At 46.3% G+C, this 27,460-nt stretch overlaps 1 protein-coding gene across 1 annotated transcript in view; it reads right to left on the bottom strand.

The window, feature by feature from the left end:
• LOC135460934 (zinc finger protein 660-like) overlaps positions 1–17,321 on the bottom strand; it is a 30,702-nt gene extending 13,381 nt beyond the window's left edge. The window contains exons 1-3 of the mRNA XM_064737908.1: positions 17,245–17,321; positions 13,697–13,710; positions 13,372–13,655 (exon numbers count right to left, since the gene is read on the bottom strand). Of these exons, the coding sequence (XP_064593978.1) occupies positions 13,372–13,655; positions 13,697–13,710; positions 17,245–17,321 (375 nt within the window). The remainder of the gene's footprint in view (positions 1–13,371; positions 13,656–13,696; positions 13,711–17,244) is intronic.
• Positions 17,322–27,460: the final 10,139 nt, after the last annotated feature.

Below are 27,460 nucleotides of genomic sequence, written 5' to 3'. Positions count from 1 at the left end.
GAAGTAAAGGGTGGCCACTGGCTTTTCACCAGAGAGATTTCTGAAATACCAGGCCATCATGGTAGAGCAAGATGATGGAGAGATAGTGGTGACTAATATTGTCAACCCAGCTTCTTTTCTCAGTGGAATCAAGGAGAAGCAGTACACCACAATTGCCTAGAGACCACTGAAGCTACCTACTCCAGCCGCCCAGACTTAAAGGACACTCCTCCGGACGATGCAGAGACCTGGTTCACTGACAAGAAAGCGACATTGCAAAGTTCACAGTGACTACCTGCAGAGAGGTAATAGAGTGTGGACCCTTACCAACAGGTACCTCTGCACAGGATGCTGAGATAAATGCATGGACCCATGCCTTAGAAACAGCAAAAGGCATTCAGAGTTTTGCATGCACATGGAGCCATCTGGAAGGAGAGGGGACTGCTGACCTCACAGGGAAAGAAGAGACAACCCAGCTGCTGGAAGCAGTTCAGTTACCTGAAAAGGCACATTAAGGCACACCAGAGAGTGAGCTTAAAATTGGAGGAAAGAAATGAGCTGGCGGATGGAGAGGCAAAGAAAGCAGCAAAGGGTGAGGTACAGATTTTCCTCGAAGGTAAGCCATAATACAATAATACTAATCAAAAGAGACGTACAACTGCAAGGGGTGGGCTACCATTGAAAGAGAGCTAGTAATCCCTTCCCATTTTCGTGGTTACTAGTGAAGGAAGGGCACTAGAAAACACACTAGGGCCTAATTACTTAAAGCCTTTTATAGAGTGTGGCTCCTTTCTCAAAATGACCAAGGCTGCGAGTGATACAGAGTGCACTGGAATGAAGTGTTGACTTTGGAGTAGTAATTCCCACAGGCTTTCTAGAACACACATCTGAACTGTTGTATCATTGTCAGGAATCTATATGCCACTATCACTCAGGTGAGCTGATAATGTGATCCTTGCCTCCAGACTAACCTCAAAATACCCCCGGGCCAAAACTTGGTCAGACTGGGAGAGGCCATGGGCGTGTATAGCAGTGGCAAATCAACTTTTCAGAACTCCCAAGGAAAGGGGGGTATCAGTATTTACTGGTATTAATAGATACATTTTCAAGGTGGCCAGAAACATTCCCCACAGAACTGTCAAAGCTCAAGAGGTGACCAGATCATTTTTACAAGAGATAATACCACGCTTCAGAGTTCCAGCCACAATATCCTCAGATAAAGAATCACCTTTCATTTCCAAAATAGTGCAACAGATTAGTAGCCATCTGGGCATAGATTAAGAACTTCACACCCCATACTGCCCCCAATCAAGTGGCCAGGGGGAGAGAATGAATCATTTGATTAAGCAGCAAATCATAAGACTGGGGCAAGAAGCTCTTCCACTAGCACTATTGCAAATTCAAACTAAACCTTTTGAGCTAAAGGAATGCTGAATCCTTTTGGAATGCCTTATAGAAGACAATAGAATACAAGGGGAATGTCCAGAATGTCCACTTACATGGTGGCATTAAGCAAACAGCTCAGAGTAATTGAGAAACATGTGGCTGGAACTCGGAGCAGGGAGTTGGATAGCCTGGGGTTGATGTATATGTTAAGTCTCTTACAGAGAAGACTTCGGAACCACAGTGGGAGAGACCACTGCAAGTACCTCTCACCACCTTCACTGCAATCAAAATCAAGGAGCAGAATGCTGGATCCATCACTCACGGGTGAAGAAGGCCCAGAAGCCCCTTCAGGAGTGACACCAGGAGACAACGAACTGAGACTAAAACTTATTCGGGCAAAATGAGTATATTGCGGTCGGGAGTAGCTCATACTTTAGTGTACAGAATTGTTTTGTATGGAATTATAACTGAAGTTTTAGAACTAGAGAGTACCTCCACCCAAAGCAATGCTGAATGGCCTTGGTCCCTGGCATTTAATCAGTATACTGGGTCCATAGGAAAACCTTCTGAGATAAAGAAGGTTTATATTAAAGATATCTACTGTAGTAATCCACGAGAATCAAGTATGTGAGGAGTAAGAATAGCAAGAACAGGAGCTGTGAACACTTCAAGGAATCTGAAGAGAAGAAATCAAAGTAAAGTGCTTAGTCATCAATAGGATGGCTTATGAGAGACCAGATGTAATTAGTGTCTGAACCTCCCCTGGTGTATATGAACACCAGGAAGTCTGTGATGCTACATTTCAGAACAAACATCTGTCTCAAGTATGACCTAAACCTCTGTAAGATACACTTGTGAAGTGTGTCTGAATTTGTAGTAAGAGCCCAGCACATCCCTCTGGCAGGGAGGGATGATCACAGACAGAAAGCAGTTCCTGTTCCCCATAACAAACATCTAACTGGCATATTAGGGACAAGATTAGGAGTTTTAAATGGAATTGATTCAGAAATACTGATGAATAAACTGGCTGCTGCAGCAGGTAACCTAACAAAATTGAAGCAGCCTTTATAATAATCTCTACTGGCATTAGGAACTAGCCAGTGACAGATTTCAAAAGTACTGCCAAAGTAAAGAAGTATGAACAGGCCGGGGACCAAGACCACAAATTGATAGTAGAAGCACTTAGTATAGTTCAAGATAATGTGTCTTTAGCTTTCAGTTGTATACAAGCACAGTTATGGATACAAGCAACAGCAGCTCTGATCATATAGGAAAGGGGTGAAGGTAATTTTCCGGCTGAAATTCAGAAAATTGAATGGGATAATGCAATTGATTTTGAAAGGAAGTTTTAATCCTGGTGGATTATGGTGAATTTCACCTATGATCCTATTTCTAATGTGGCCACTGCCTTTGTGCTTACAATATGTAATGCCACTGTTTATGTTATCCATCCCATCATTGCCCTAAGATTAAACCATGAAGAAACAAACCTCTATCCTTCAGAACACAGAGTGTGGGCACGAAAAGATGAATGAAAAGTGGCAGATAGTGAACTTAGAATCCTGCATTACTAGAGAACAAATGGGATTCATTTGCGAAAGCAATACTGCTAAATGCCCAGGATGTGTTTGGACACTGAACAGAGTATTTGTCACTTTGAAATTCATCCAGTCACTGACCAGAAAACTGTGCTCGTATATACTGGAAAAGGGCATATGTTTGAGAACTGCTTGTGCTGCTGTACAAATTGATAGCAATGATGTTATTCTGTCTAGTGGAAACCATTCTAATCTCTGTATTTGTATTTGTAATTTTGCTAAGATTATTGGGTGTGGTTTTTCGTATTTGGTACCAGTAACATCCCACCAGCTGATTCAGGCTAATTACACGATGTATCACAGACTACCACCTACCCCTATCGGGGCGAACCTTACATTGGTAAAACAATTAATTAAGCACCAAGACCTATAAGAAGTCTTGAAAGAAATCCGAGAAAGTGGAAAGAAAACCTTAATTACCATCCAACATGATACAAAGGAAATAACCAGAGTCCTACAAAGAATAAAATACGGATAATCACTGGTGAGATGTGATCTTTGGATGGTCATCAACTGCGAATGGAGTCCTTAATAAGTTGTGTCACCCCATTGTAGTTTTACTGATATTAGTTGGGATAAGCTTAGGATTGTCTATTATATTGTTAATTTGGAACTGTAGGATGCTACAACGAATAGCTGTACTAACCTCTTTGTCGAATGTACATAGTAAAGCGCTAAAAGACACTTATTGTCGTGGAAATTTTCCTTAAGTAAAAGAATTTACTTATTTCCTAGGAAAGGGGGGAATGAGACAGAGTAGGTGAAGTGTCTGGGAGAGGTGAAGGGTCTGTGGAGCTAAAGCTGAAGGAGAGGCCGCGTTCCAGAGACAGGGAGGAGACAGAGAAAGAAAAACAGAAAAACCACGAGGTCAATCTGCCCCCGACCTAGGAATTCCTCCGATAAAAAAGAATTAGTGCTAAGTGTCATGCAAGATGAATATGTATGAACTTAATTTGAAACTGTATGCATATGCATTTGGAAGGGGGGATAAAAAGGGGACTCGGAGTCTCCAGGGGCACGCATGCCCTTCTGGGGAGTCTTGCATCCGGCGCGCGTCGTAATAAAGCATACCGGGCTTTACAACTTTAACAAGTTGTGAGGTTTCTTCTTTTCTCCGCATAACATTTTGTCCATACTCCCTCCCCACCATTTCCCTCTTCTAACCCCTGGCACTCCTATGGATCAGGAATGGTGTGGCCAGCAGGAGCTGGGCTGTGATTCTTCCCCTGTGCTCAGCACTAGTTGGGCAGCACCTCGAGTGCTGTTTGCAGTTCTGGGCCCCATAATTTAGGAAGGACATGGAGGGGTTGGAGCGTGTCCAGAGAAAGGCAACAAGGCTGGAGAGGGGTCTGGAGCACAAGTCCTGTGAGGAATGGCTGAGGGAGCTGGGGTTGTTTATCCTGGAGAAGAGGAGGCTCAGGGGAGACATCACTCTCCACAACTCTCTGACAGGAGGGTGCTGCCAGGTGGGAGTTGCACTCTTTTCTCAGGGAACAGGGACAGTAGAAGAGGTCACAGTCTTCAGCTGCACCAGGGGACATTTAAGCTGGACATTAGGAAATATTCTTACAAGTAAGGGTGATGGGGCAATGGAATGGGCTGCCCAGGGTGGTGGGTGAGTCACCATCCCTGGAGGTGTTTAAGGAAAGACTGGATGTGGCACTCAGCACCATGGCCTGGGTGACAAGGTGGTGTTGGGTCCCAGGTTGGACTTGATGCTCTCCAAGGTCTTTTGCAGCCTGGTTGATTCTCTGATGATTGTGACACTGCAGGATGCAGTGCATCCTGGGGATGCAAGGGGCCATTGTGACACTGCACGGGCCTGGTGGCACTAAGACGACCATGGTGACACTGTGTACGACATGGCAGCACAGAGCCAAGGGGCCATTCTGACACTGTGGTGCTGGATGGGAGCAAGGAGTCCATTGTGACAGTCTGGGTCCTACTGGAACCACAGAGGCCACTGTGACTCTGCAGGGCCTTGTGGAACCAAGGGGCCACTGAGCCGCTGCAGAACCAAGGAGACCCTTGGGAGAGGCTGAGGATAATGGAATCAAGGGGCCATTGCTCCATTTCATGGACTCTGGGAACTGTAGGAACAATTGTGACAATTGTGGTACCCTGTAGAACCAAGGGTCCCTGGTGACACTGCAGGATCTTGTGTCACCAGGGCTCCATTGTGACACTGCAGCACCAAGGAATTCATGGTGGCACTCTGAGGCCTCAGGGAACCAAGAGGCCACTGGGACCCTGCAGAGCCTTGTGGAAACATGCAGAGCATTGTGACAGAGCAGGACCTGGTGTCATCAAGGGGCCATTGAGACACTGCAGGGCCCCATGGAACCAAGGGGCCAGTGCTGCTACTCAAGGACTCCTGGAATGAAGGAAACATGTTGGACACTGTGGTGGTCCTTGGGACCAAGAGGCCATTGTGACACAGTGGAACAAAGGAAAACATTGCTGCACTGCCAGACCTCATGGAACCAAGGATGGATTTTGACACTGCAGGGCCTAGGGATCCAAGGGTCTTTGTCAAACTGAGGGTTCCCAAGGAACCAAAGGGACATTGTGACAATGGGAGGCCTCATGGAATCATGGAGACCATTAGGACACTTTGGGGCCTCATGGAACCCTGCTGACACCAAGTTGGCTTGGAGTGTTGATCTACTGGATGGTAGGAGAGCCCTGCACAGGGACCTGGACAGGCTGGATCCAGAAGCCAAATCCAAAAAGTGATGTTTAACAAGTCCAAGTGCCGGGTCCCTCACTTTGGGCAGCCCCTTGCTGGGCCAAACAACCCCTGCAGCACTACAGGCTGGGGACAGGGTGGCTGGACAGTCACATGGACAACTTTTGGCTGTTTACGGGGGTTTTCTGTGCTGAGCATTGGCCTGGGTGTGTTCTTGAGAGAGCCTGGGCAAGGAGCCTGGAGCTCCCAGGCCCTGGCCTGAGGCGTCAGCGCTGCCCCAGCAGTGCCCATGGCCTGTCCCTGCTGCAGCCCCGGCACTGCCACCCCCAGGGCTGTGCCCGGCCCCGAGAGCACCCAGGCCCTGCAGCAACACCAGGGCCACCAGGGCAGCAGGGCAGGGCCACGGCAGCAGCACTGGCAACACCAAGTGCTGCTGCTGCTGGGCACAGCTGCTGGGCCAGCACTGATCTGCCCCCAGCTCTGCACACAGACATTGCTGCTGCAGCTCCAGAGAAGGCAACAAAAGGGCATCTCTGCAGAAAACTTTGCTGGGAGATCCTTTAGTTCCTTGAAAGCCACTGAGAGCACAGCCCCTCACTGATACAATCTGTGGCCACAGGGAAGGTGGAGAAAAACAAAATGAGAAATGGCAGAAGGAGTGGCTTTTCTTTGCGGACAACATGAAAAAACTAGAACAAAGAAAAAGAACCTCCAAAATTAAACTAACAAAAAGTATCAAAGATTACAAGTGATTTGCAGAAATTGGCCAGCAGTTTAATGTTCCTGACACCATCCAGTCATCAGTCTCCTCACTGCAGCCTTGAGCTCCTGGTTCCTCAGGCTGTAGATGAGGGGGTTCAGGGCTGGAGGCACCACTGAGTACAGAACTGACACATCCAGGGATGGGGAGGAGATCGAGGGGGCCTTCAGGTGAGCAAACATGACAGTGCTGAGAAACAGGGAGTGCACAGACAGGTGAGGGAGGCAGGTGGAAAAGGCTTAGCGCAGTCCCTGCTCAGAGGGGATCCTCAGCATGGCCCTGAAGATCTGCACATAGGAGAAAGCAATGAACACAAACCAGCTGAGTCCTAAACAGGCACAAACTGCAATGAGCCTTAAGATTCCACTCCACAATTCCTAGAGGACACTGAAGGCCCTGCAAGGAGGAGGCACTTGCCTCATCAACCTGAAATACAGCTCCGACTGCACTCAGCACAAACCCATAGCTGAGGCAGCTCTCCTGTGCAGCACAGCTGGGCCCTCCTGGGGCTCCATGGTTGCACACCCCAGCTTAGCTCTGGTCTCAGAAGAGATTTTTGGGTGAGCAGCTTAATCCAGCACCTGCTGTCCTTCCCATGAGTTCAGGAGAAGCATGTCAAGAGAGCAAGAGGTTTAGGCTTAACACATCTTTCCTTTTCCAGTTTTAGGCTAAAAGACACTTGACTGAGATTGAATTGGTTCTAGTCATTGTTCCCTCTGCCTTGATGTTCTCCATGCCAGCTGCGTCCTCGCAGAGAGGAAAGAGTGCTTGTGAAGAGTTGGCAAAAATGGCTTTTGCCTAGGAAGAGAGAAATGAAGGGCTGAGCTGTGATAAGAGATGGTTTGCAGTGTCCTGACCCTCCCCCTACCTCCCCCTGAACCAGTGGGACAACAGGTCTACCCAAGCTCTGGGGGGACAACAGGTCTACCACAACTGTGTGGGGACAACAGGTCTACTCCAAATCTAGAGGGACAACTAGTCTACCTGGGCTCCAAAAGGACAACAGGCCTACCTCAGCTCTAGGGGGACAATAAGTCTACCCCAAATCCAGAGTGACAACAGGTCTACCCCAAATCTTGAGGGACAACAGGTCTACCCCTCCTCCATAGAGACAACAGGTTTACCCCAAATCTAGAGGGACAACAGGTCCACAGAAAACCTGGCTATATAACAGATATACCCTGGCTCCATAGGGACTCCAGGTCTACCCAGGCTCCAGAGGGACAACTGGTCTATCCCCGCGACCACAGATGGCAGCAAACGGGCTCCCTCGCAGGGTGCTCCCAGCAATGGAAGACCCAGGGCCGCCGCGAGAAAAGCTTGTGTGGAGGGCTGATTGTCAATAGATGGCAGCGAGGGAGCTGCTGTGCTCCATCTGAAAGCCTGCGGCAGAATCAGGTGGTCTAGGAATGATTTATCACCAGGTGCCCCAGGATGATGTGGTCCATGCTGGGGGAGAGGCGGCACCACATCTGCCTGGCCCTGCAGTGCCAAGCAGGAGCGGCGCTTCTGAGTGAGTCCGTCCTAGGGCGGGCAGGCACCGTGGGTGGGCTCTGGCCCTGAACAATTGTGCCCGCCAAGGTGAGTCCGGGAACTAAGGGTGGGCAAGAAAGGGATGAGGGGCCACCGCTTTGGCCGCCAGCAGTGCCCAGGGGGACCGTCCCCCCTTGTGAATTGGCCAGCAGAAGCCAGGGTGGAGCCGCACATTGGCAGCTTCTGTGTCCGCCTGGCCTCGGCCAGCGAGTGACTCTAGGATGGTCTTTGGCCCTTCTCTCTCGGCCTCTCTGGATCCTCTTTCACCCTTCTCTCTCGCCTCTCCGGATCCGCTCTTTTGCGCCCCCTTGGTGAACTTGTGGAGCTGGCTGCGACAACAGGTCTACCCGGCACCCGCCGAAATTGGACCAAGTCCTGCTGGAGAGAGGTAGACCTGTTGGCCCCCCCCCGGAGCTTGAGTAGACCTGCTGTCCCCCACGGCTGGGGTAGACCTATTGCCCCTCCAGATTCCGGGTAGACCTGTTGTCCCACTAGAGCTGGGGTAGACCTGTTGTTTTGTTTGAGTGCTCAATTGTGCCAAAGTCTCCTGTCACATGAATCATCTGCTGCAAGCATGGGGTACAGGTGCAGAGCCTGAAAGGCCAAGAGGGACAGGAGAGCTACTTGATGCCCTTGAGCATGCTGAGGGGGAGTCCAGGGACACTTGTGGGAGAATTTTGCTCAGACATGGCTTGAAGGAAAAAAGGCCATGAAAATATACAGCTGATGGAAAAGTAAAAGGCAGCTGTAAGCAGCTAATTCTCAAGCCTGTTTCTCAGGCACGTTTCTATAAACAGCAAGAGTTCTCAAGCCTGTCTTCAAAAACAAGTAAATACCTTGTCCTTGGATAAGGTATGGGAAAGCAAAAGTGACAAACATGGAAGCCTTGAGAACCGTTCATATCAGGGTGAGAAAACAAATCTTGGTTTCAATAACAAACCACAGGTATTGAAAACAAAAGGAGGGATTAATGTCTAATCTCTAACCTATGATGAGGTCGGGTTTTGCAATATGTATGAGCTTAATTAACACTGTTATAAAATGTGCCTGGTGGATCAATAAATCAGAGTTCGATGCTGATCAAAGGATGAGTCGTCTCCTTTCGCTTTCTACAGACACTGCCATATGGATCTCAGCATCCAAGCAAGAGTGACAGAGTGGGGAACTTTGCCCTCAGTGCTGTCCTGAATCCAAGTGTCCCAGGTGAGCTGTGGTACTGGGGTACACCCAGGAAACACTGTCGGGCCCCCCAGAGCCCCAGTGAGGTAGGGGAGCCTGGCCTGCCCCATGGCATGTGCCCGGGCAGTTGAGATGCTGGGGATCAGGGTGCACTTCAGCCCAGCCTTTGGTGCCAGGGACACAGCTGCCAGTGCCAGGAGAGCCTCCTGCTCCTCTCCTGGCCCAGCATGATGGAAAGGGGAGAGTGGTGCTGCCAGAACTAATGCACAGCCCCAGCAGGGGGTGCCCACAGGGCATGGGTCTGTGCAGGACCTGGGGCAGCTGCAGACTGTCTCCCTGTCATTTTCTCCTGCCAGGCAGTGCATCCAGCTCCTAAGCAGGAACATGCACGCATGCTGAGTGATTCCCTCCCTGCACAGCCACTGCCCATCGGCTTTGGGCCAAGGCTGCCCAGCTGCCAACACCATGACATGGAAAGGTTCAACAGACAGAATCTGGCTTGGCTCTAAGGGCCTATTCTGCTCCAAACTTCCCCTCTCCAGAATGTCCCTTTTACCACAACAGCTTCTGTTCCTTCACTTACCAATCCTCCATGCTTCCACAAGTCTCACCAAGATATCATGATAGGGTCGGTGGTCATCACTCTCTTCCTCCTGACTGCAAGAACCTCTTTGTTGCTGAGGGAAAGATGAGTGATTTGTGGAGATTGAGTGTGAAGTTGCACTCTGCTGCAGGGCTGTTGCTGTCTGACTCCTGCTGCTTTAGGATGGTCAGATGCTGTCATGGTTTGAGCCTGGCACAGAGCCAGTGCCCCCATGAAAATGCCTCACCCTGGTGTCTGCTGTGAGATGTGACCAGGAATAAGCAAAACAGGCTCCAACTTAAACATAAATAACACTTTATTACCTAAAACTACAGGAAAAAATAGGGAAAGACTATAAGGAAAAGAAAAAAAAAAAATTGAAAACCTTACAAAAACCACTTTTCCTCCTCCCCACTCCCTGACTTTCCCAATCCAATACATTCTCTCAAAAAACACCAACTGCCCAGCCCGGCACGACACTTTAGTATACTCAAACTGCAGTTCATGAAGAGGAAAGGAGTCCTTCTTGTTCCATAGGCTTCTGGAAACACACTGAAACCTCGGATGCTTCCTTGTCACTTCGGCACCGCCCGGGGGAAAAAAGTCCTTTTGCCGCTTATGACATGTTCCTTCCATGCCCAGTGCTCTCACCACCGAGACATGGATCAGAGCTGCTTTTAGGGTGGTCTTTCAAGGATGCCTTGTCTCACTCCAAAAAGGCACAGTCTCTGCTTTTGGGACAACTGTCCCCCCCATATTTTTCCAACCCCCTGGGGCCGGGGGGTCCTCACAAATGAACCCTCCTGGTTTTGAGGCACTGTCTCCCCCTAAATGCAGTCTGTGTCACAGGAACAACTGAGTCCATGGCTACAAGAAAAAGTCCAGCCAAAAGGCCACTCCAAATCATCTCTCCCCATCCAATCATCTCCACAATCTCCGGGCCAAGTCATCTCATCTCTCATCTCCCTTCTTATTCAGCTTCGAGGAGGATTAGCATTTTTGTAAGGCCCCAGTCATGCAAGAAAGGGTTAAAAGTTTTCAGTCTCTGTCTGTCCTGGGACGAGATAATACTCCCACACGTGCTGCTGCTGCGGCCGGCCGGGCTCTCTCTCCCCCCTTCTCCTCCTGGCTGGCTGCTCTCCTGGGGGGAGGGGGGGGGGCTGGCTGCCCGAGGGCTGACTCTCTGGGACCTTCCACCCTTCCATCCTCGAAGCCCCCCCTGAAGCCCCCTCAACACCATCTCTGTCCAGACCCCAGGCCTACCGCGTGGCTGGCCCCTCTCCCGCCCAGCAGCAGCGGGCCGGGCGGGGGAAGAGATCTGACCTCTTCGCCCGACGATGTCCAAAAGAGGAAGTGCCAGGGCAGTGCCTTGCTTTTAACCCCTGTGTATTCTCGGAGGTGTGTCCAAACCCCACTGGCCACACCGGACGCCAGTCTCAAACCCAAAACCTTCATTGGTTTGACCACAGCTTCCCAGAATTCCCACTCCTTCCTGGTCAAACCATGACAGATGCTTAGCCTATTTCCCAGGAAGCTGAGTCCCTCAGGCTTTTCTTTTGTCACCTGAGGGATGCAAAGCTGAGATGATCAAGACTTTCTCCAAGGGGTTACTGCCCCTAATCTCGGAGGTCTCTGTGGTCATCCGACCACAAGATGTGTTAGAGAGTCTCTTTTCCCAGCTGAAGAATGACTCATGATTCCTTGGCTCTCATTCTCAAGGTTGTTTATTATTTCTTATCTACATCATTCTTTCTCCAACCCATGGAGGTCTGTCTCGTGGGTCAGGTTGAGGCACACTGACCTCCTTCAGAGGCGGTGTTATCTTTTATACCAAAAACCATGTGTACATTATTTACAATAATTTCCCAATACCTATGTTAGACAGTGTGTTTCTACTCTAAACCAATCTAAAAGTGCCAACATCACCCAGAAGATGCAGGCTAAGAAGAAGAAAGAAGAAGGACAAGACACGCCCAGATTCCTCCAACTTGCCTCCTGAACCCCCATTCTAAGGATCTTAAAATTCTACTTTTCTATCTTGGAACAAACTAACTATCATTCTACTTAAACTTTCATGGCTTGTGAATCCTCATATAAGGTTGGTAATTGTTTTTTCCAAGGGCTAAAATCAAAGGCACAGGTGGTTTTGAATCTGTGCCAAGGTCTCTGAGCCCTCTGTCAGGGTCTTGAGTCCTGCAGGGCAGCCAGAGGAATTCCTGGATTCCAACACTTTAACAGGAAAGTGGGGAGTAAGAGATCAAGTGCATCCCTGTGCCAGGCACACATTGGCTTCCATCCTCTGGGCACAAGAAGTGAGGGTCTGAGCTGGCTTGAACGCAGCCAGCACAGCTCCTGCACACTCTGGCTGCGCACAGCTGCTGACAGCTCCTGGGAAAGGGCATTTACAGTTCTTTCTGCGGGGCTTGAAGAATCCCTGTGCCAGTGAGGTGAGGAGGTTCAACCCATCATCTTGACAGCAGAAGCCAGAGCAGAGAAGGGCAGTATTTTTTTATCTATAAAATTCTTTCTCTTGGCTTGCTGAGATCTGTTCAGCAGGTCAGACAGATGCACTCTGGCCACTCTCAGGGTGGTGTTATCTTTTTATACTAAAAACTACATGTACATTATTTACCATAACTTCCCAATACCTATCACCTATGTTAGACAGTGAGCTTCTACTCTAAGCCAATCCAAAAGTTCCAGCATCACAGCAGAAGATGGAGGCCAAGAAGAAGAAGGAGAAAGACTGGACACACCCAGATTCCTCCATCTTGCCTCCCAAACTCCCATTCTAAAAACCCCAAAAATCTATTTTTCACCCCATGACAAACTATTATTCTACTTAGAATTTTGTGGCTTGCAGATCCTCATTTAAGGTTGGAAAGTTTTTTTTCCATGGATCAAAATCAAAGTCACAGGGGTCTTGGACTCTGTGCCAAGGTCTCTGAGCCCCCTGGGCAGGGGCTGGAGCCATCCAAGACAGCCAGAGGAATTTCCTGGGTTCTGACACTTACCAGTAACTCTGTGTGGGGATTTGCACCCCTTGTCAATAACCCAAAGGAAAATAATTTAAATGATGCCTTCACTTACACCAGGGATCTTGCCTCGAGTCCCTGAAGGTCTAAAGTTGAGGTTCTCCCTGAAAATTCCTCAGTGCTGGCTGGAGATCTGTAGATTCATTGAAGCTCTAGGCTGATCTTCTGGCTGCCACAAAAACTCCATATTGTTGGAACAAGCCTCCTTAACACTGATTTGGTTTAAAAAGGCATAATTTATTCAGGCCTGAGGTCACACAAAGGAAACTCCTAACCATTTGTGTACACACGATTTTAAAAGTAAGCAATTTACATATTACAACTTATCCATTACCATAAAGCCCAGATTCAGTCCTTGTTTTGTTTGTTTTGTCTATTCCTACATTCTTGAGCTGGATGTTTTCTTCTTCTCTTCCAACTGTTCTTGCTGGGAAAAGCAATTTTTGTGTGCCTGGTTTCTCTGTTCACAAGCCCAGTAAAAACTAAATTAATTCCTTTGCTGTCACATAGCATGGAAGCTTCTCTCCAGCTTCCTTCCCTGAGCCCTCCTGCTCCTGCAGAACCACCCTGATAATGGATCTCCATGTGTTGGACATGGTGGCTGTCACCTTGGCGTGGCCAACACTCACCTGGACGGGCTCCTGGCAGGTGTCCAGGGTGACGTGGCAGCACGCAGTGCTCCCGTTGGTTGTAAAGGACGTCCTCATCTGGGACATGCGGCTGTAGGTGTCCTCCAAGCTGCCCAGGTGAGCTTTGAGCAGGGACAGTTCCAGGCCCAGCTCCATGGCAAAGCGGTTGTAGTCCAGGGGGTTGGAGAAGAAGATGGCCATGGTGAAGGTGGTGGCCTCATAGACCAGGACTCCACAACAGCCGCGGAACAGGGGGCTGGAGAACTGGCAGGTGTCAGAGGAGCCTGGGGGCACGGAAGGGCTGGGGGGACGGAGCTGTGCCCACTGTAGAAGTAGGTCCTGGGGAGGAGAAACGGGGCTGTGCCATCAGGGGAGCATGGTGAGACCACCAGTGCCACAGACATTTTTTAATGAAAAACCCTTTAGGATTTTTCCTCTTGAGAATGAACAAAATGTAAAATGTTCCTGAGAGGCCTCAGGTACAAAATGTAAACAATGGTTATTTGCTGCTGTGGGATGCAACAGGTGGATCTGTGATTGGTCTCATGTGGTTGTTTCTAATTAATGGCCAATCACAGTCAGCTGGCTCAGACTCTCTTTCTGAGACAGAACCTTTTGTTATTCATTCTTTCTTTTTCTATTCTTAGCTCGCCTTCTAATGAAATCCTTTCTTCTATTATTTTAGTATAGTTTTAATATATTATATATCATAAAATAATAAATCAAGCCTTTTGAAACATGGAGTCAGATCCTCATCTCTTCCCTCATTTTCGGGCCCCTGTGAACATGGTCACACACCAGGAGATCATCGTGGAGCAAGTGGCGGGTGGTGGAACCAGCAGGAGACAGTCACACCACCACTGGGAGGTGATGGGGGCACTGCTGGGAGGCGCTGGGGGCACTGGGAGGTGATGGGAGCACTGGTGGACAAGTATGAGATGGACCAAGCCCTAGGAGATGCTCCCATTGTGGGATGATGACCCCACCCTGTGGTGATGTTTACAGGGGTCTCAGGACAAGGGAAGACATGAGAATGTTGACTTTATGTTTCAGAAGGCTGATTTATTATTTTGTGACATATATTAAAAGAAAATTATATATTAAAACTTACTAAAATTATAGGAGAAAATATTTTATCAGAAAGTTGGCAGAAAATGGCAGAAAATAGAAAAGAATAGAATGATAATAAAATCTTGTCTGAGATAGCTGGACTGTGATTAGCCATTAATTTAAAACAACTACATGAGACCAATCAAAGATGCACTTGTTGCATTCTACAGCAGCAAATTTATTATTTTATTATATGTATTATATTAAAAATGATATATTAAAACTTACTAAAAAGATAGGAGAAAAGATTTCATCAGAAAGCTAGCAAAGAATAGAAAAGGATAGAATGATAATAAAATCTTGTGACTGACTAGAGAGTCTGAGACAGCTGGACCATGATTAGCTATTAATTAAAAACAACTACATGAAACCAAACAAAGATGCACTTGCAGCATTCTACAGCAGCAAATAATTATTGCTGACATTTAGTTTTTGAAGTCTCTCAACTTCTCAAGAGAAAAAAATCTTAATGAAAAGATTTTTCATAAAATATGTCTGCGACACCACCCTGTCCTGGTTTGGAATGGGAGGAAAATTCAGGGAAGTGATGCAAAGCTTTTTGTGTAACTGACAGGCTGCTGAACCACTGAGAAGCTGGGCACAACTCTGTGAAGCACACATGTTAAAGACCAAAAACCTCCAAAACTCTCTCTCTCCTTTCCAATCAACAAAAAACAGCAACCCCCAACCTCAACCCCCATGTCAGCCAAGCCAAGCCAAACAGTGTCACTGTGATATTTTATGGAAAATCCCTTTGCCAGGATTTCTTCTCCTGGGAAGCTGGGAAGCCTCAGCTTCTCCCTGTTTTGCTGCTTTGGAATGTGATTTGGAGAATTGTTTACCCAGCATATGAATTGTTTTTAATTAATGACCAATTCCAGTCCAGCTGGATCAGGACTCTGGTCAGTCACTGGTTTTTATTATTCATTCTATTACAGCCTTCTGATATCTCCTTTCTCTTTCTTTAGTGTAGTTTTAGTATATAATTTCTTTTAATACAATATTGAGGGAACCCAGGAAATTCCTCTGGCTGCCCTGGAGGGCTCCAGCCCCTGCATGGGGGGCTCAGAGACCTTGGCACAGAGCCCAAGACCCTTGTGCCTTTGATTTAGACCTTAGAAAAAACAATTACCAGCCTTTATAGGAAGGATTACAAGTCAAGAGAGTTTAAGTAGAATAATAGTTAGTTTGTCATGGGGCGAAAAATAGATTTTTGACATTTTTAGAATGAGGGCTTGAAGTCCCAAGATAGAAGAATTTAGGTGTGTCTTGTCTTTCCTTCCTTCCTTTCCTTCCTTTCCTTCCTTTCCTTCCTTTCCTTCCTTTCCTTCCTTTCCTTCTTCCTCCATCTTTTAAGTGTTGTTGGCATATTTATATTAGTTTAGAGTAAAAACTCACTGTCTAACATAGGTGATAAGCATTTAGAAGTTATTGTAAATATTGTACACATAGTTTATAGTATAAAAAGATAACACCACCTCAAGGATGGGCAATGTGCCTCAACCCGACCTGCCAGACAGACCTCGGTGAGTAAAAAAACAATTATAGATAAAAAACCAATAAACAACCTTAAGAACAAGTATAGAAGAGTTCTGACTCCTTCTTGTAATGCCAGTCTGGGAAAAGAGACTTTCTGACACATCTTAGGGTCACTGTGATCAGCAGAGATTCTGAGGTAATATAATATAATACCATAAAATAATAAATCAGCCTTCTGAGGACATGGAGTCAAATTCAATGTAATGTTAACCCTCCAGTGCCTCAATCCTCTCTCAAATGAGAAAAAAACCCTGAAATACAAACATGTAAAAGAACAGCATAAAGACATCAAAGTTGGTGTAGAAGAAGTCCCAAATAAGAAAGAAAAAGAAATTATTTGCTTTTATGAGCTAAAATCCTCTTATAAGCTATAGAGAAAAGACTCTTTTCCCTTACAGCACATAAAGCTATAAAGAAATAAAAGTGTATAAAGTTGATAGCAAACAAAAGCCTCCATACTAAAATAAACAAATGCTAAAATAACTGTAATCCTAGAAAAAGTTAAACGGAAAAAAAAGAAAATCTCTATTCCTAAAAACAAAAATAATTTTTAAAATAGACAATAAAGAGAATTTTCACCTTGAAACAACACATCTTTAAAACAATACCCCCTAAATCAACATAACCCATCAACAAGCTATAAAAATGCTTATAACAATAAGAAAAACTTCATCATAGCAAAATTCCACAAATAACTGCTGTTTGTAACAAATTAAGAACCACAAAAAAACTGTTTCCTTTGTCTCTTATAAAAAAGTCTCCATAACCTTAACAAAAAAGGACTTTTCTCCTCAATAAACTAAAGCAAAACTATTTTAAAAATTATAAACTAACTAAAAATCTTAAGTGTAATTTCTTTACATTATCAGTGAGGAAGAAAAGTTGTGAGAAGAAGAAAAGTGTTCTAAAAGGTTTGTTTTAGTTCTTACTACTTTTTTCCTTCTAATTACTTTTAATAACATTTTCTGTATACCCTCTTGAAGTTTTAAACCTGCTTTACCTTTCTCCTAATCCTATCTCACAATAAAAAGTAAGTGTATCAGTAATCAGCCAACACCAAACTTACCACATTCTTTAGTACATCAGCAAAAAAAAAATTCAAATTAAAAAAATCTTAAATTAGCAAACCTAAACCACAACACAAAATTGGTGTTTCCACCCAATTTCAAACTAAAACCACCACACACCTTGCACCCCAGGGGTCCTCCTGCACCTTCCCCTCACCTGGGGTTCTCCAGGGTGACATTCCGGGTGCTGTTAGATATCTGGATCTCCACGGTCCTCTCCAGGAAATTCCACATCTTGGCACGCGATTGGCTGCTCCAGGGGGACAGAATCTTCTCCTCCAGTCTGGGGTTTCCTCAGCTCTGGGATCTTGGCCTTGGAGAAGAATTTTCTCAGCTCTGGAGCCTCCTTGAATCCGTGATCTTCTCACTCCAAGGTCTCCTCTTCAGCTCCAGAGTCTCTTTGTTCCAGAATCTTCTTCTTCGATCCAGGATCTTTTCCTCAGCTCTGGGGGTCTCCTTGGATTCAGAATCTTCTCAGCTCTGGAATCTTGCTCCTGTCTCTGGAAATTTATTGGATCTGGAATCCTCTCAGATTCGGTGTCTCTTTGGATCCAGGTCTCCTCAGCACTGAAATCTTCTCCTCAGCTCTGGGATTTCCTCAGTCCCAGGCTCTCCTCAGTACTCCTTGGATCCAAAATCTGCACCTTGGTCTCCTTTGATCCAGGTAGACCCTGGATCCAGCATCTCCACCCCAGCCCCCAAATTTCCCTGTGGTCTCCCCCTCTGAGCACCTTCTGGGTCTCCACTGGTGCTGGGAATGTCCTGGGGCAGGCAAATCCCTCCCCTGTCTGGAAAAATCCGAAATTACAACTTCCTGGTGGTTAAATAGAACCAACTTCCTGGTGGTGAATCCGGGGCAAAGTCCCCCAGGGCCTGGCACCTTTACCTGGGGTAACTGGTTTAACTGGCTGAATTGTCTAATTGATTTCTCTAATTTATGTAATTTAATTCAGTCTATCTAACTCAGCTGGTTTAAATGTGTCAGCGACATCTTTTCATAAAAATCCTTTCTTTAGGATTTTTTTCCCTTCTGAGAAGCTGTGGCCTCAGCAACAAAATGTAAACAATGGTTATCTGCTGCTGTGGAATGCAACATGTTATGTTTGCCCAATTATCCCATCAAAAAAAAAACCAAACAATATTTAAGGTAGCAAAAATTTTAATTGAATAGTTTAGAAAATATATAAATAAGGCATAATTTGGTTCAAATAATAGCGCATAAGCAAAAACAACCGCGAGGTACGGAGGGCAGGGTTCAGTGACCCTTGCCACTTCATGTACAAGCTTGCCAAGTGAAAGTCACCCCTTATATGCCATGTGTCAATGCCATCTCCTCCTATTTTCTGTTCGTCACTTCTCTGTCTCCACCTACATTACCACCTTTACCACGCATGTACCACCACTCGGTTTGGTGGTCGCACAAGTCTTTGGGGGTCGTCACTGATGAAGGCCCTGTAGTCTTCTTCGTTGTCCTTTAATTCACCTTTGGGTTACACATGCGCATCAAGCCAGTACAATGTAAGCCAAGACTAACGTATCACTGCATCTGCATATCAAGGCAATAAATCCCTTATAATTAGCATTTTCTTGGACCCAACCAGGTTCTTGGTCATTTTTAGCAACTGTATCTTCAGCATCATTCCTGTGGTCCTTGAGAACATCTGCTGGGAAGTGGGGGCTGGGTGGAGCCCCTCCTTTCCCTCTCTTCTTTGGCATTACAACTTTTAACTATTAAGTGTTTATTATTCTCAAATATTAATTACTGTATCAATATTGATTACTGTTTCAATTTTTATCAGCACGAATCATACCTATTTACCACATACTGTATTTTTAATATAAACTAAATAAATCAGGTAGGAGATCTATCTCCTTTTCAATGCCTTTATTAAAAATCAGCTCTGGTGGAGTGATCCCATGGGTCTCACACCGCCGCTGCCCCCAGAAGTGGCACAGAGGAGAAGGAAGGGTCTAGTTTGTCCACTGGTCTGCAGGCAGAGCTGGAGGTTCCTTCCTCATGAGAGCACTAGGTGATTCCTAGTATTTTGGTTTGACATTCAAGGTCCTCTTTGCAGCCAACATGTTTTCAGGTAAGGGTGAGGGGTAAATAGGGTCTTAGCAGACACTGGATCCTGTTCTTCATGTCTAGACATCACTTTGATCCCTCAATTCCATATCATATTGTTGTTTTGAGGGGTTTTTGTCTAGGTTTGGTGAGGGGCTTCCTCATTTGCATGCCAACCCCGATGTCATTTGCATGCCAACTTGGTTGCCCCCTCCTCTTCAACGTCCTGGGTGCCATCCTCCAGGAAGCAGCAGGGTGCCACTTGACAAAAAGGGGGATTCCCAACCATCAACAACAGGTAGTTAACGAAAAACTATTAACAACAGGTGATTACAACAGCAAACAGTTAGAACTCCACCCTGGACACAACCAGCCCAACCTGTGAACTCTGCAACCTTTTAATAAAATGGGCAACTTCTCTATTCATGACATCACAGAGAGGGTTTTGTGACATCACCGAGGGAGTTTTTACATCATACAGCTTCTGTGACATCATAGAGTAGGGTGTGAAACAATAGAGGAGATCCTGCCATCATAGAGGGTGGCTCTGTGACATGAGAGACTGGGTTGTGACATCACTGGGTGGCTGTGTAACATCATAGAGCAGACTGTGACATCACAGAACAGATTCTGACATCATATTGTGGCTTTCTGACATCACAGTCTTTTGTGACATCACAGTGCAACTGCCTGACATTCCAGGCTGACATCCCAGAGTAGGCTCTGTGACATCACAAGGTTGCTGTGTGACATGCTAGAGTGGGCTGTGACATCACAGGTGTCTGTGTGACATTGCAAAAATGCTGTGTGGCATCATTGTGGGCTCTGTGACATTACAGGAGCTGTTTGACATCACAGGTGGCAGTGTGATATCACGGGGGCTATGTGAGGTCCCTGGGGAGGTCACTCTGCCCCGGCCCCCCTCACAGCTCCCCCAGAGCAGTCCAACCCTGCTCATGCACAGCGGGGTCCCCCCCTGCCCCCCCGTGTCCCCCTGCAGCCTCCCCCAGAGGATGTTCCACGAGATCGACCCCAGAGCCTGACACGGGGCCCTAGGGGTGGCACGGGGGGACAGGGACCCCCCGGCAGCGTCCCCGTGTCCCCCAGGGCCAGAGCCTGGGCCAGGGCTCCTTCACCCTGTTACGAATGAGGCCTTGAGAGCGCTGAAAAAATCCCCAGCAAGGGAGCAGCAAAAACCAGATTTAATATTAAGGGACAGCAGCACAAAGTTCCTTGGCAAGAGTCACTCTGCTCCTGACTGGACACTTCAGGCACACCAGGGAAACAAAGCAGCAACAAAACCAAACAAAATACAGGCAATCAGACCAGAAATTTACTGAGAACTGGGGCTTTCATTCCTAAGGAAAAGAACTGTCCTTCTTATCTAGGTGCCCAATGCCAGAATCGGGATTTCACCTCCAGTATTCCTTATTGTGACAGACTGGAGGAGTTTCTTGGCTCAAGACATTTCATGTGGGGGGGAGGAAGGGGCAGGTCCAGCCTTGCCCTGCCCTGGAACCCCAGCCCTGCCCTGCCCTGGAACCCCAATCCCCCCCAGAGCCTCCATCCCAGCCCAGCAGTGTCTGCCAGTCCCTGGCACAGCACAGGCAATGCTCCACAGCCACCTCTGCAGCCCCAGCCCAGCTCCTGAGGGACCAAATGAGCCCAAGTCCCACCTGGGGGAAGGGCCCAGGGAAACCAAGGGGTATTGAAGGCTGACCACAAGGCAAGCACACATCTTGATGCTACCTCCTCTTGGAATTTCCATCTGAACAGTGCTGGAATGCAGGAGTTGGTAGCTCTGTGTGTGCTTCTCTAAATCTTATTTGTCTTTCTCTCTTTCTGTGTCTTCTAATTCCCTCTCCTTTCAAATTTTGAGTAACTTAAAATTGAACAGGGTTAGCGTTTGTGAAGTTCAATGGGCCAAGGTAATGCTTTGAGTAGTGTTTTCTGTTGATTGAACATCACATTAAAACCTTTGGTCAAAGTTTCTCTGATTTTATAAAGTTGCCAGTAAAGGCTGTTTTGTTGTTTGGAACTACTGAGTATCTCTTGTTGGTATTTGTCCAGACAGAATATTAAAAATATGTTGGTATTTCTCCAGAGTACACAAATAATTGCAATTCCTTTTAAATATTTCACTGAGAGAATTCTTTGGGGGATGGGAGTCAGGGCTTGTGTGTCCCTGTGTGTAATTCCTAGCCACATTCCACACTCCATTGCCCAGCTGGAGCCGCTGGTGCCTCTGAGTTGTGCTGCCCCAGCCCCAGGGACGCTCTCCTTGTCTGCCCATTCCGCCACGGTCTCTGGGCAGGGAGGGCCTCAGTGGGGGCTGCTGACATCCTCAGCACCTTGGAGGCTGCTGCTGAATTTTCCTGCTGCAGAGGCTTGTTCAGCCTTCAGCTCTTCAGTGCAGGAATTCAGTGTCCCAGGGTTCAGTAACATTCAGAACACTTCAACCAAGGAGCCAAGCCTCTGGGAAAAAATTTTATTTAAGTTTTCAAGTCTTTTGTGGTTAATTCAACAGATTTCAGCAGTGTATTCAAAGTGAACATATTATATTTAAAAGACATTGAATAAAGGTGTTTTAGGTCCTGTTTAGGGTTTTCTCCCATTAATTCATCGTGTGTCCAATCTTTGAATGACATTGAATCCAAGTACCTCCTAAGGCAGTTTGAATAGATATGAAAATCAAGGCCCTTCATGGCTGACAATCAATCTGACTCTGTCCCTACCCCCACCCCACCATTTCCCCCATCCAAGGCCTGGCACTCAGAGCAGCCTTGTGCAAATCTGAGCTGCCTCCAGCCCGGGCTGCACCTGCAGCTTTCAGCTCCTTGGCTCCAACTCCCACCTGCTTTCCTTGGAGAAGGAGCTGCCCGAGACACAGAGGGATGCTCATTTCTTGACAGCCAAGAAAGCCAAGGGAAGGCACAGCTCCATCAAATGCAAAAGTCATTCCTCTGTTGGATATTAAACCCACTTTCCACTGCAGACAGCCTGAGAGCAATGGAAAGCACCTTCTGTGCCCAGCACAGATCTCAAGGCTCCTCAAACCCTCCCTGCCCCGATTCTGCCCACATTTGCTCTTTGCACACACGAATCACATGCTGAAGTCAGGAGCTCCCTCCATGCCCAGAAAGAGGAAAAGAGAGAAAGGGGATGAAGAGCTCCCCTGTGCAGAGCCAAGGTCCAAGTGCAGCCCCTGCAGTGGGAACCACAACTCATCAGGTTTGTGTCCTTTGGGGCTCAGGGACTTCTGAAACCCAGAGGTGTAGTGTTGTGGCGCTACTGAGGCCCTTGGAGCATCTGGCACTCACGAGCCCGAAGCTCACTGCTACCTTAGAAAGGTGATAGAGTAGACAGGATAGGTCTTCATATGATCTCCAGCACACTGGGTTTATTGGTAGACAGGAACAGGGTACAGAGCCAAAGAGGTTCCAGGGACGAAGACAGGTGTAAGCTGAAGGCACAGGGTTTTATATTGGGTAGTGAGGGTAGAGCTGAGGGGCTGAGGGTCAGGGTTCAATGGATATGGGGGAAAAAAGTGCAAAGGAGGGGTTAAGGGTTAGGTCAGCCAGTAGGGAAACAGGGTGGAGGAATGCAGTAAACTAGGGCCAATGGAGGGACTGAGAGAAGAGAACATTCTAGAGACTAACAAAACATGGGCAATAGGGCTTGAAGTAGGGTAATTGGGCCAAGGGGCCAATAGGGTAACATAACTTTACATAAATCAGCATGTGCCTGCAAATGCTATGGGAGAAGCAAGCTTCTCACCCTAACTGGAAAACCTATTCCTGTTACCTCCCTCCACGGCTGGGGAATTGAGACTCTGATCGTAGGACTCTGGGCCTCTACAACTCCCCCTTTTTGTTTTACTGTGAAAGCTTCTGCTACAGACCTTTGCAGATAATTAAACAAGAAAACATAACTAGTACAGCAATAATTATAAACAAAGTCAAAATTATAGTCTTAATCAAACATGCAAGCCAGCCCTTGAGCCCCACACTTCCAAAAAGCTTGCTCAGCCAGTCATCGTCAGTCTCATTGATTTTTTTTGTACTTTTCCTTTTAGGTATTGTATGCTCTGATGGATAGATTCACTGCACAATGATAAGTTGAAACAGCACATGCCTTTGAGTTCTTGGCAGCCATGCCCATTTTCGAGCAAAAGAACGTCTATAGCTGCACAGTTTTGCATGGTTGGCTGCCTAGTAGTTTCGGAATCGGTAAGTCACTTGAGGCAGCAGATGTTGCATTGGCCTGCTTGCCAAGCCATCACACTAGGTGAGAGAGCTCATTGAGGGCTTTTGTGGCAGCTATCCAGGGCAGAAAAGTAGACACTGCAATTTGTTTGAATTAGAAATTTGATCATAGCAATTTTCATTGATTTCAACATATGATCTCTTTTTGCAGGCCAATTCATTTTTCTGTCTCCAATCCTGCATTAATGTGATGTTTGGGGTGAAGATGGCAAGCTGGCCAAGGGTACATGGACCTCCTTGGAAGCAAGATGGAATTCTGGACAACACTTGGTCTCCACAGATAAGAAACACTCCCCAGGAGAGCTGCTTGGGATGACGTGAGGACAAATACGACATGGCACTTGTGTAATTGCACCAATATAATGAATTGTAAGTTTTCCAGATTGGTGTTACATGTTTCCTATTAATAGACTATGAGTGAATTCAGACCAAGTTTGATGTGCTTGCTTATAAAAGAAGTAAATGCAGAATGTGGCTTTGGAGGACCCCAGTAAGTGTAATTCCTGAGGTTCCTGTGGTGCATGTGGTAAAATCTTTGTCCACTCTTCCCAGATATCCACTGGTTTGGGTGTCTTACCTGTGAAGGGGTCTCTTTTGCTGCTAGGGGTATTCCTACTAGGCATGTCGACAGCGGGTTATCTACACTGCCCATGGACAGGTAAATATTGTCTTCTTGTAAGGTCTTTGCTAGAGTGATCCACACATTGTGTCCTGGTTGTGCGATCACCCAGCCAAAGGCATGAGGCATGGTGAATACCGTCCATAACACCATTTTGACAATGATCAATGGCCTTTTCTTTGCAGGTGGCATCATCTTCTAGGAGGCTCAGGCTATCTGCAAATAAAACAAACGGCATCTTTGATGCCTGTGTATCTTCATAATGTTGTATCTTTTTGGTTTGTGTTCTTTGGATGGTATTGAAACTACTCATAACATCTTCATATACTATTTCATTAAGGCTGGTGTATACTGTCAACAGTAGATAGCAGCAGCTTTGGTACAGTTTAACAAGTCACATAAACACTTCGCAGTGTAAGTATACTTACTTACTGGAAAGTATGTTCAAGTAGAATGCTGTGTCATCTAGGTCAAGGTTTGTAGTGTCGTCAGAAAGATTTGTGTTGGCCTTTCGCTTCCTTCTTTTCCATGCTTCCTTTGTATTTGATGTTGGTCATCTTTTTGCTGTTTCTCAGGAGGCAGTTTCCATATCAGGAACAGTGTGGCCATCAGGAGCAGGGAGGTCATTCTTCCCCTGTACTCAGCACTGGCAAGGCTGCACCTTGAGTGCTGTGTCCAGTTCTGGGCCCCTCAGTTTAGAAAGGACGTTGAGAGGCTTGAGTGTGCCCAGAGGAGGGCAACAAGGCTGGTGAGGGGCTTGGAACACAAGCCCTATGAGGAACAACTGAGGGAGCTTAGGTTGTTTAGCCTGGAGAAAAGGAGACTCAGAGGTGACCTTGTCACTCTCTACAATTTCCTGAAAAGTGGTTGTAGTCAGGTGGGATTCGGTCTCTTTCTCCAGGCAACAACTGTCAAGAACAAGAGGACACAGTCTCAAGCTGCATCAGGGTAAATATAAGTTGGATATTAGGAAGAGGTTTTTCACAGAAAGTGAGAAAATATTGGAATGGCCTGCCCGGTGAGGTGGTGAAGTCACCATCCCTGGATGTGTTCAAAATAAGACTGGATATGGCACTTGGTGCCATGGTTTAGGTTAAGGTGCTTAGGGTATGGGTTGGACTTGATGATCTTGAAGGTGTTTTCCAACCTTGTGATTCTGTGATTCTGTGATTCTTCACCTTGACAAAAGGTTTGATGTTTTCAACTGGGATCCACCTTGAGCCTGATCCTGTAGAGACAAAAGAGTACTCTCTCCTCTATGTTATTAAGGAAAAGGGGCCCATAATCTGTTTTGTTTCAGGATCTTTGATCAAGACCGGCATTTTTTCTTTTAATTTGGCTTGGGTCAAATTAGAGAAGTGCCAGAGGATCGGGGGAGTAAACTCCATGAACGAGTTGTTCAAAAATTGAAAACATAAAGGGCCTTTGCCAGTGTCTCAATGGGAGATATAGTCTGGAGGCCACCTTTCTTTGTTTAAGGACCTGCTTGATGGAGCGATGTGCCCTCTTGACCATGGTTTGTCTGATGGGGTTGTGGGGTATGCCTGGGACTTGTTCACCCCAATGATGGAACTGTTTGGAGGTGTACACAGGGCCGTTGTCTGTCTTTATTTCTTTTGGAACGGCCAAGGTGGAAAAGGCTAACATATAATGTTTGATGGCATCTTTGGCCTTTTCACCTGAGTCTGCCGACAAAGACTGCTCCTGAGAACGTATCTATAGATATGTGAATGTACTTCTTTTTACCAAAGGGAACATAGTGTGTCACGTCTGTCTGCCAGAGCTGGAGACTCTGCAATCCTCATGGTCTGACTCCAGCTCTGGAAGGGGATTGGATTGACCATTGGGACAAGTGGTGACAATTATCCTGGCTTGGTCTAGAAATACTTTAAACATTCGAACTAGGGCAGGTACATTTTGATGAAAGAATTAATGACTTTTTTTTGCTTTCTCAGAAATATTTAGCAAGGTGTGCTGTGCTACCATCGCCAAAGTATTGGCTCATCTATTTCCCTCAGCTATAAAACAAGGGAGGTTGGTGTGGAAGTGGGCATATGCAACATAATAAGTATGATCCTGGTAGGATAACATATAAACTAAGTGAGAAGGTAATTCATGCAGTTTGGGGTTGGAAACTTCTTTTAGAATTGAATTTTCTGACCTCTGAACTACCCCAGCAACATATTCCTAGTCTTTAATTACTCTGAGGGCCTCTTGAAATTTTGAGAATGCTCTCACCACTGCTGCTAATTCAGCAATCTGGGGGGACCCTTGGATGATTTCCACATCTTCTTTTCACAGTTGGGTCTCTGGATCTTTCCATGTTATCACAGATTTGTGAGATCCCCGAGATCCGTTACTGAAGACAGTCTGAACATTTAGGGGATTTAGACTGTACATGGGTTTGGCTAAAAGACCAAAATTTGATTTAAAAGTTTTGTGGTTGGGATAATGAAATGAAAGATGGCCAGGATAACTATTAAGAGCAAATTGAAGATGTTCAGATGTTTGTAGAAGCCAATTAAGATTCTCAATGGTGAGGGGTAAATAAATTGTATGACGGTTGGTTCCTGCTAAGCAGAATAGATGAGCACGAGCTTTGATGATCAATTGAGCCACAATTTCTTGTTGAAATATGAGTCTCCTCAAGCCAGGTCTTATAAGCTCTTGGAGATATATCTCACACCCAAGATAGCTCATCTACCTTAGAAGGCATAAAATCAGCAGGATGGCTTCTGTGGTAGTGTTGGAAACAAAAAGGTTTTAATAAAAGGCAAAGTAACAAAATTCTTTACAGAGAAAAACTGAGCCAGGTGCAAGAGTCCTTGGCCCTGATAAAACACCCTTCTAGTAAATTCATCAGGTGGGACTTTTTGGCTTCTGTCCAATTAGCTATCCTTAAGTTTTAGGTGAAGTCCCCCAGGTCCTATGAGATATCTTTTCACCTAATTGAGGAGAGAAACTTCTGGGCTTAATTCCCTTTTAAGGGGACAAAGGATAGCTTTGTCACTTCATCAACAGGAGACTCATTCCTATATCTTGTGGTGTTGTTATAGTTTTGTTGGGTTGGTGGACTCTGAAGACCTACTCAATAATAATAAGGAGATCAGGTGACCTTTTATCCCACTGAAAATGCAGGGCATGAAATTGGCAACTAGAGCCAAGGATGGCTAAACAGAAAGGTAGGCCCAGACCGTACCTGTGGACTTGCTTAGATCTTAAAGCATCAGCCACTTTATTTACTGCTTCCTTGGCCTCTGGTGTAAGTGATTGTGGAGAGTCCAGGTCTTTGCTGCCTTTTAGGAGCTGGAACAGCGGTGTGAGGTCTTCTGTTGTAATTCCCAGCTGAGAACAAATCCAGTTGATGCTTCTGCAAAGTTGATGGAATTATCACAGGGTCCTGAGATCGTCCTTGATGTTGAGT

This window comes from Zonotrichia leucophrys, unplaced genomic scaffold (assembly GCF_028769735.1).
Source record: "Zonotrichia leucophrys gambelii isolate GWCS_2022_RI unplaced genomic scaffold, RI_Zleu_2.0 Scaffold_129_128886, whole genome shotgun sequence".
In the NCBI taxonomy this organism is placed as follows: Eukaryota; Metazoa; Chordata; class Aves; order Passeriformes; family Passerellidae; genus Zonotrichia; species Zonotrichia leucophrys.
This window is presented reverse-complemented; position numbering and strand designations above follow the sequence as displayed.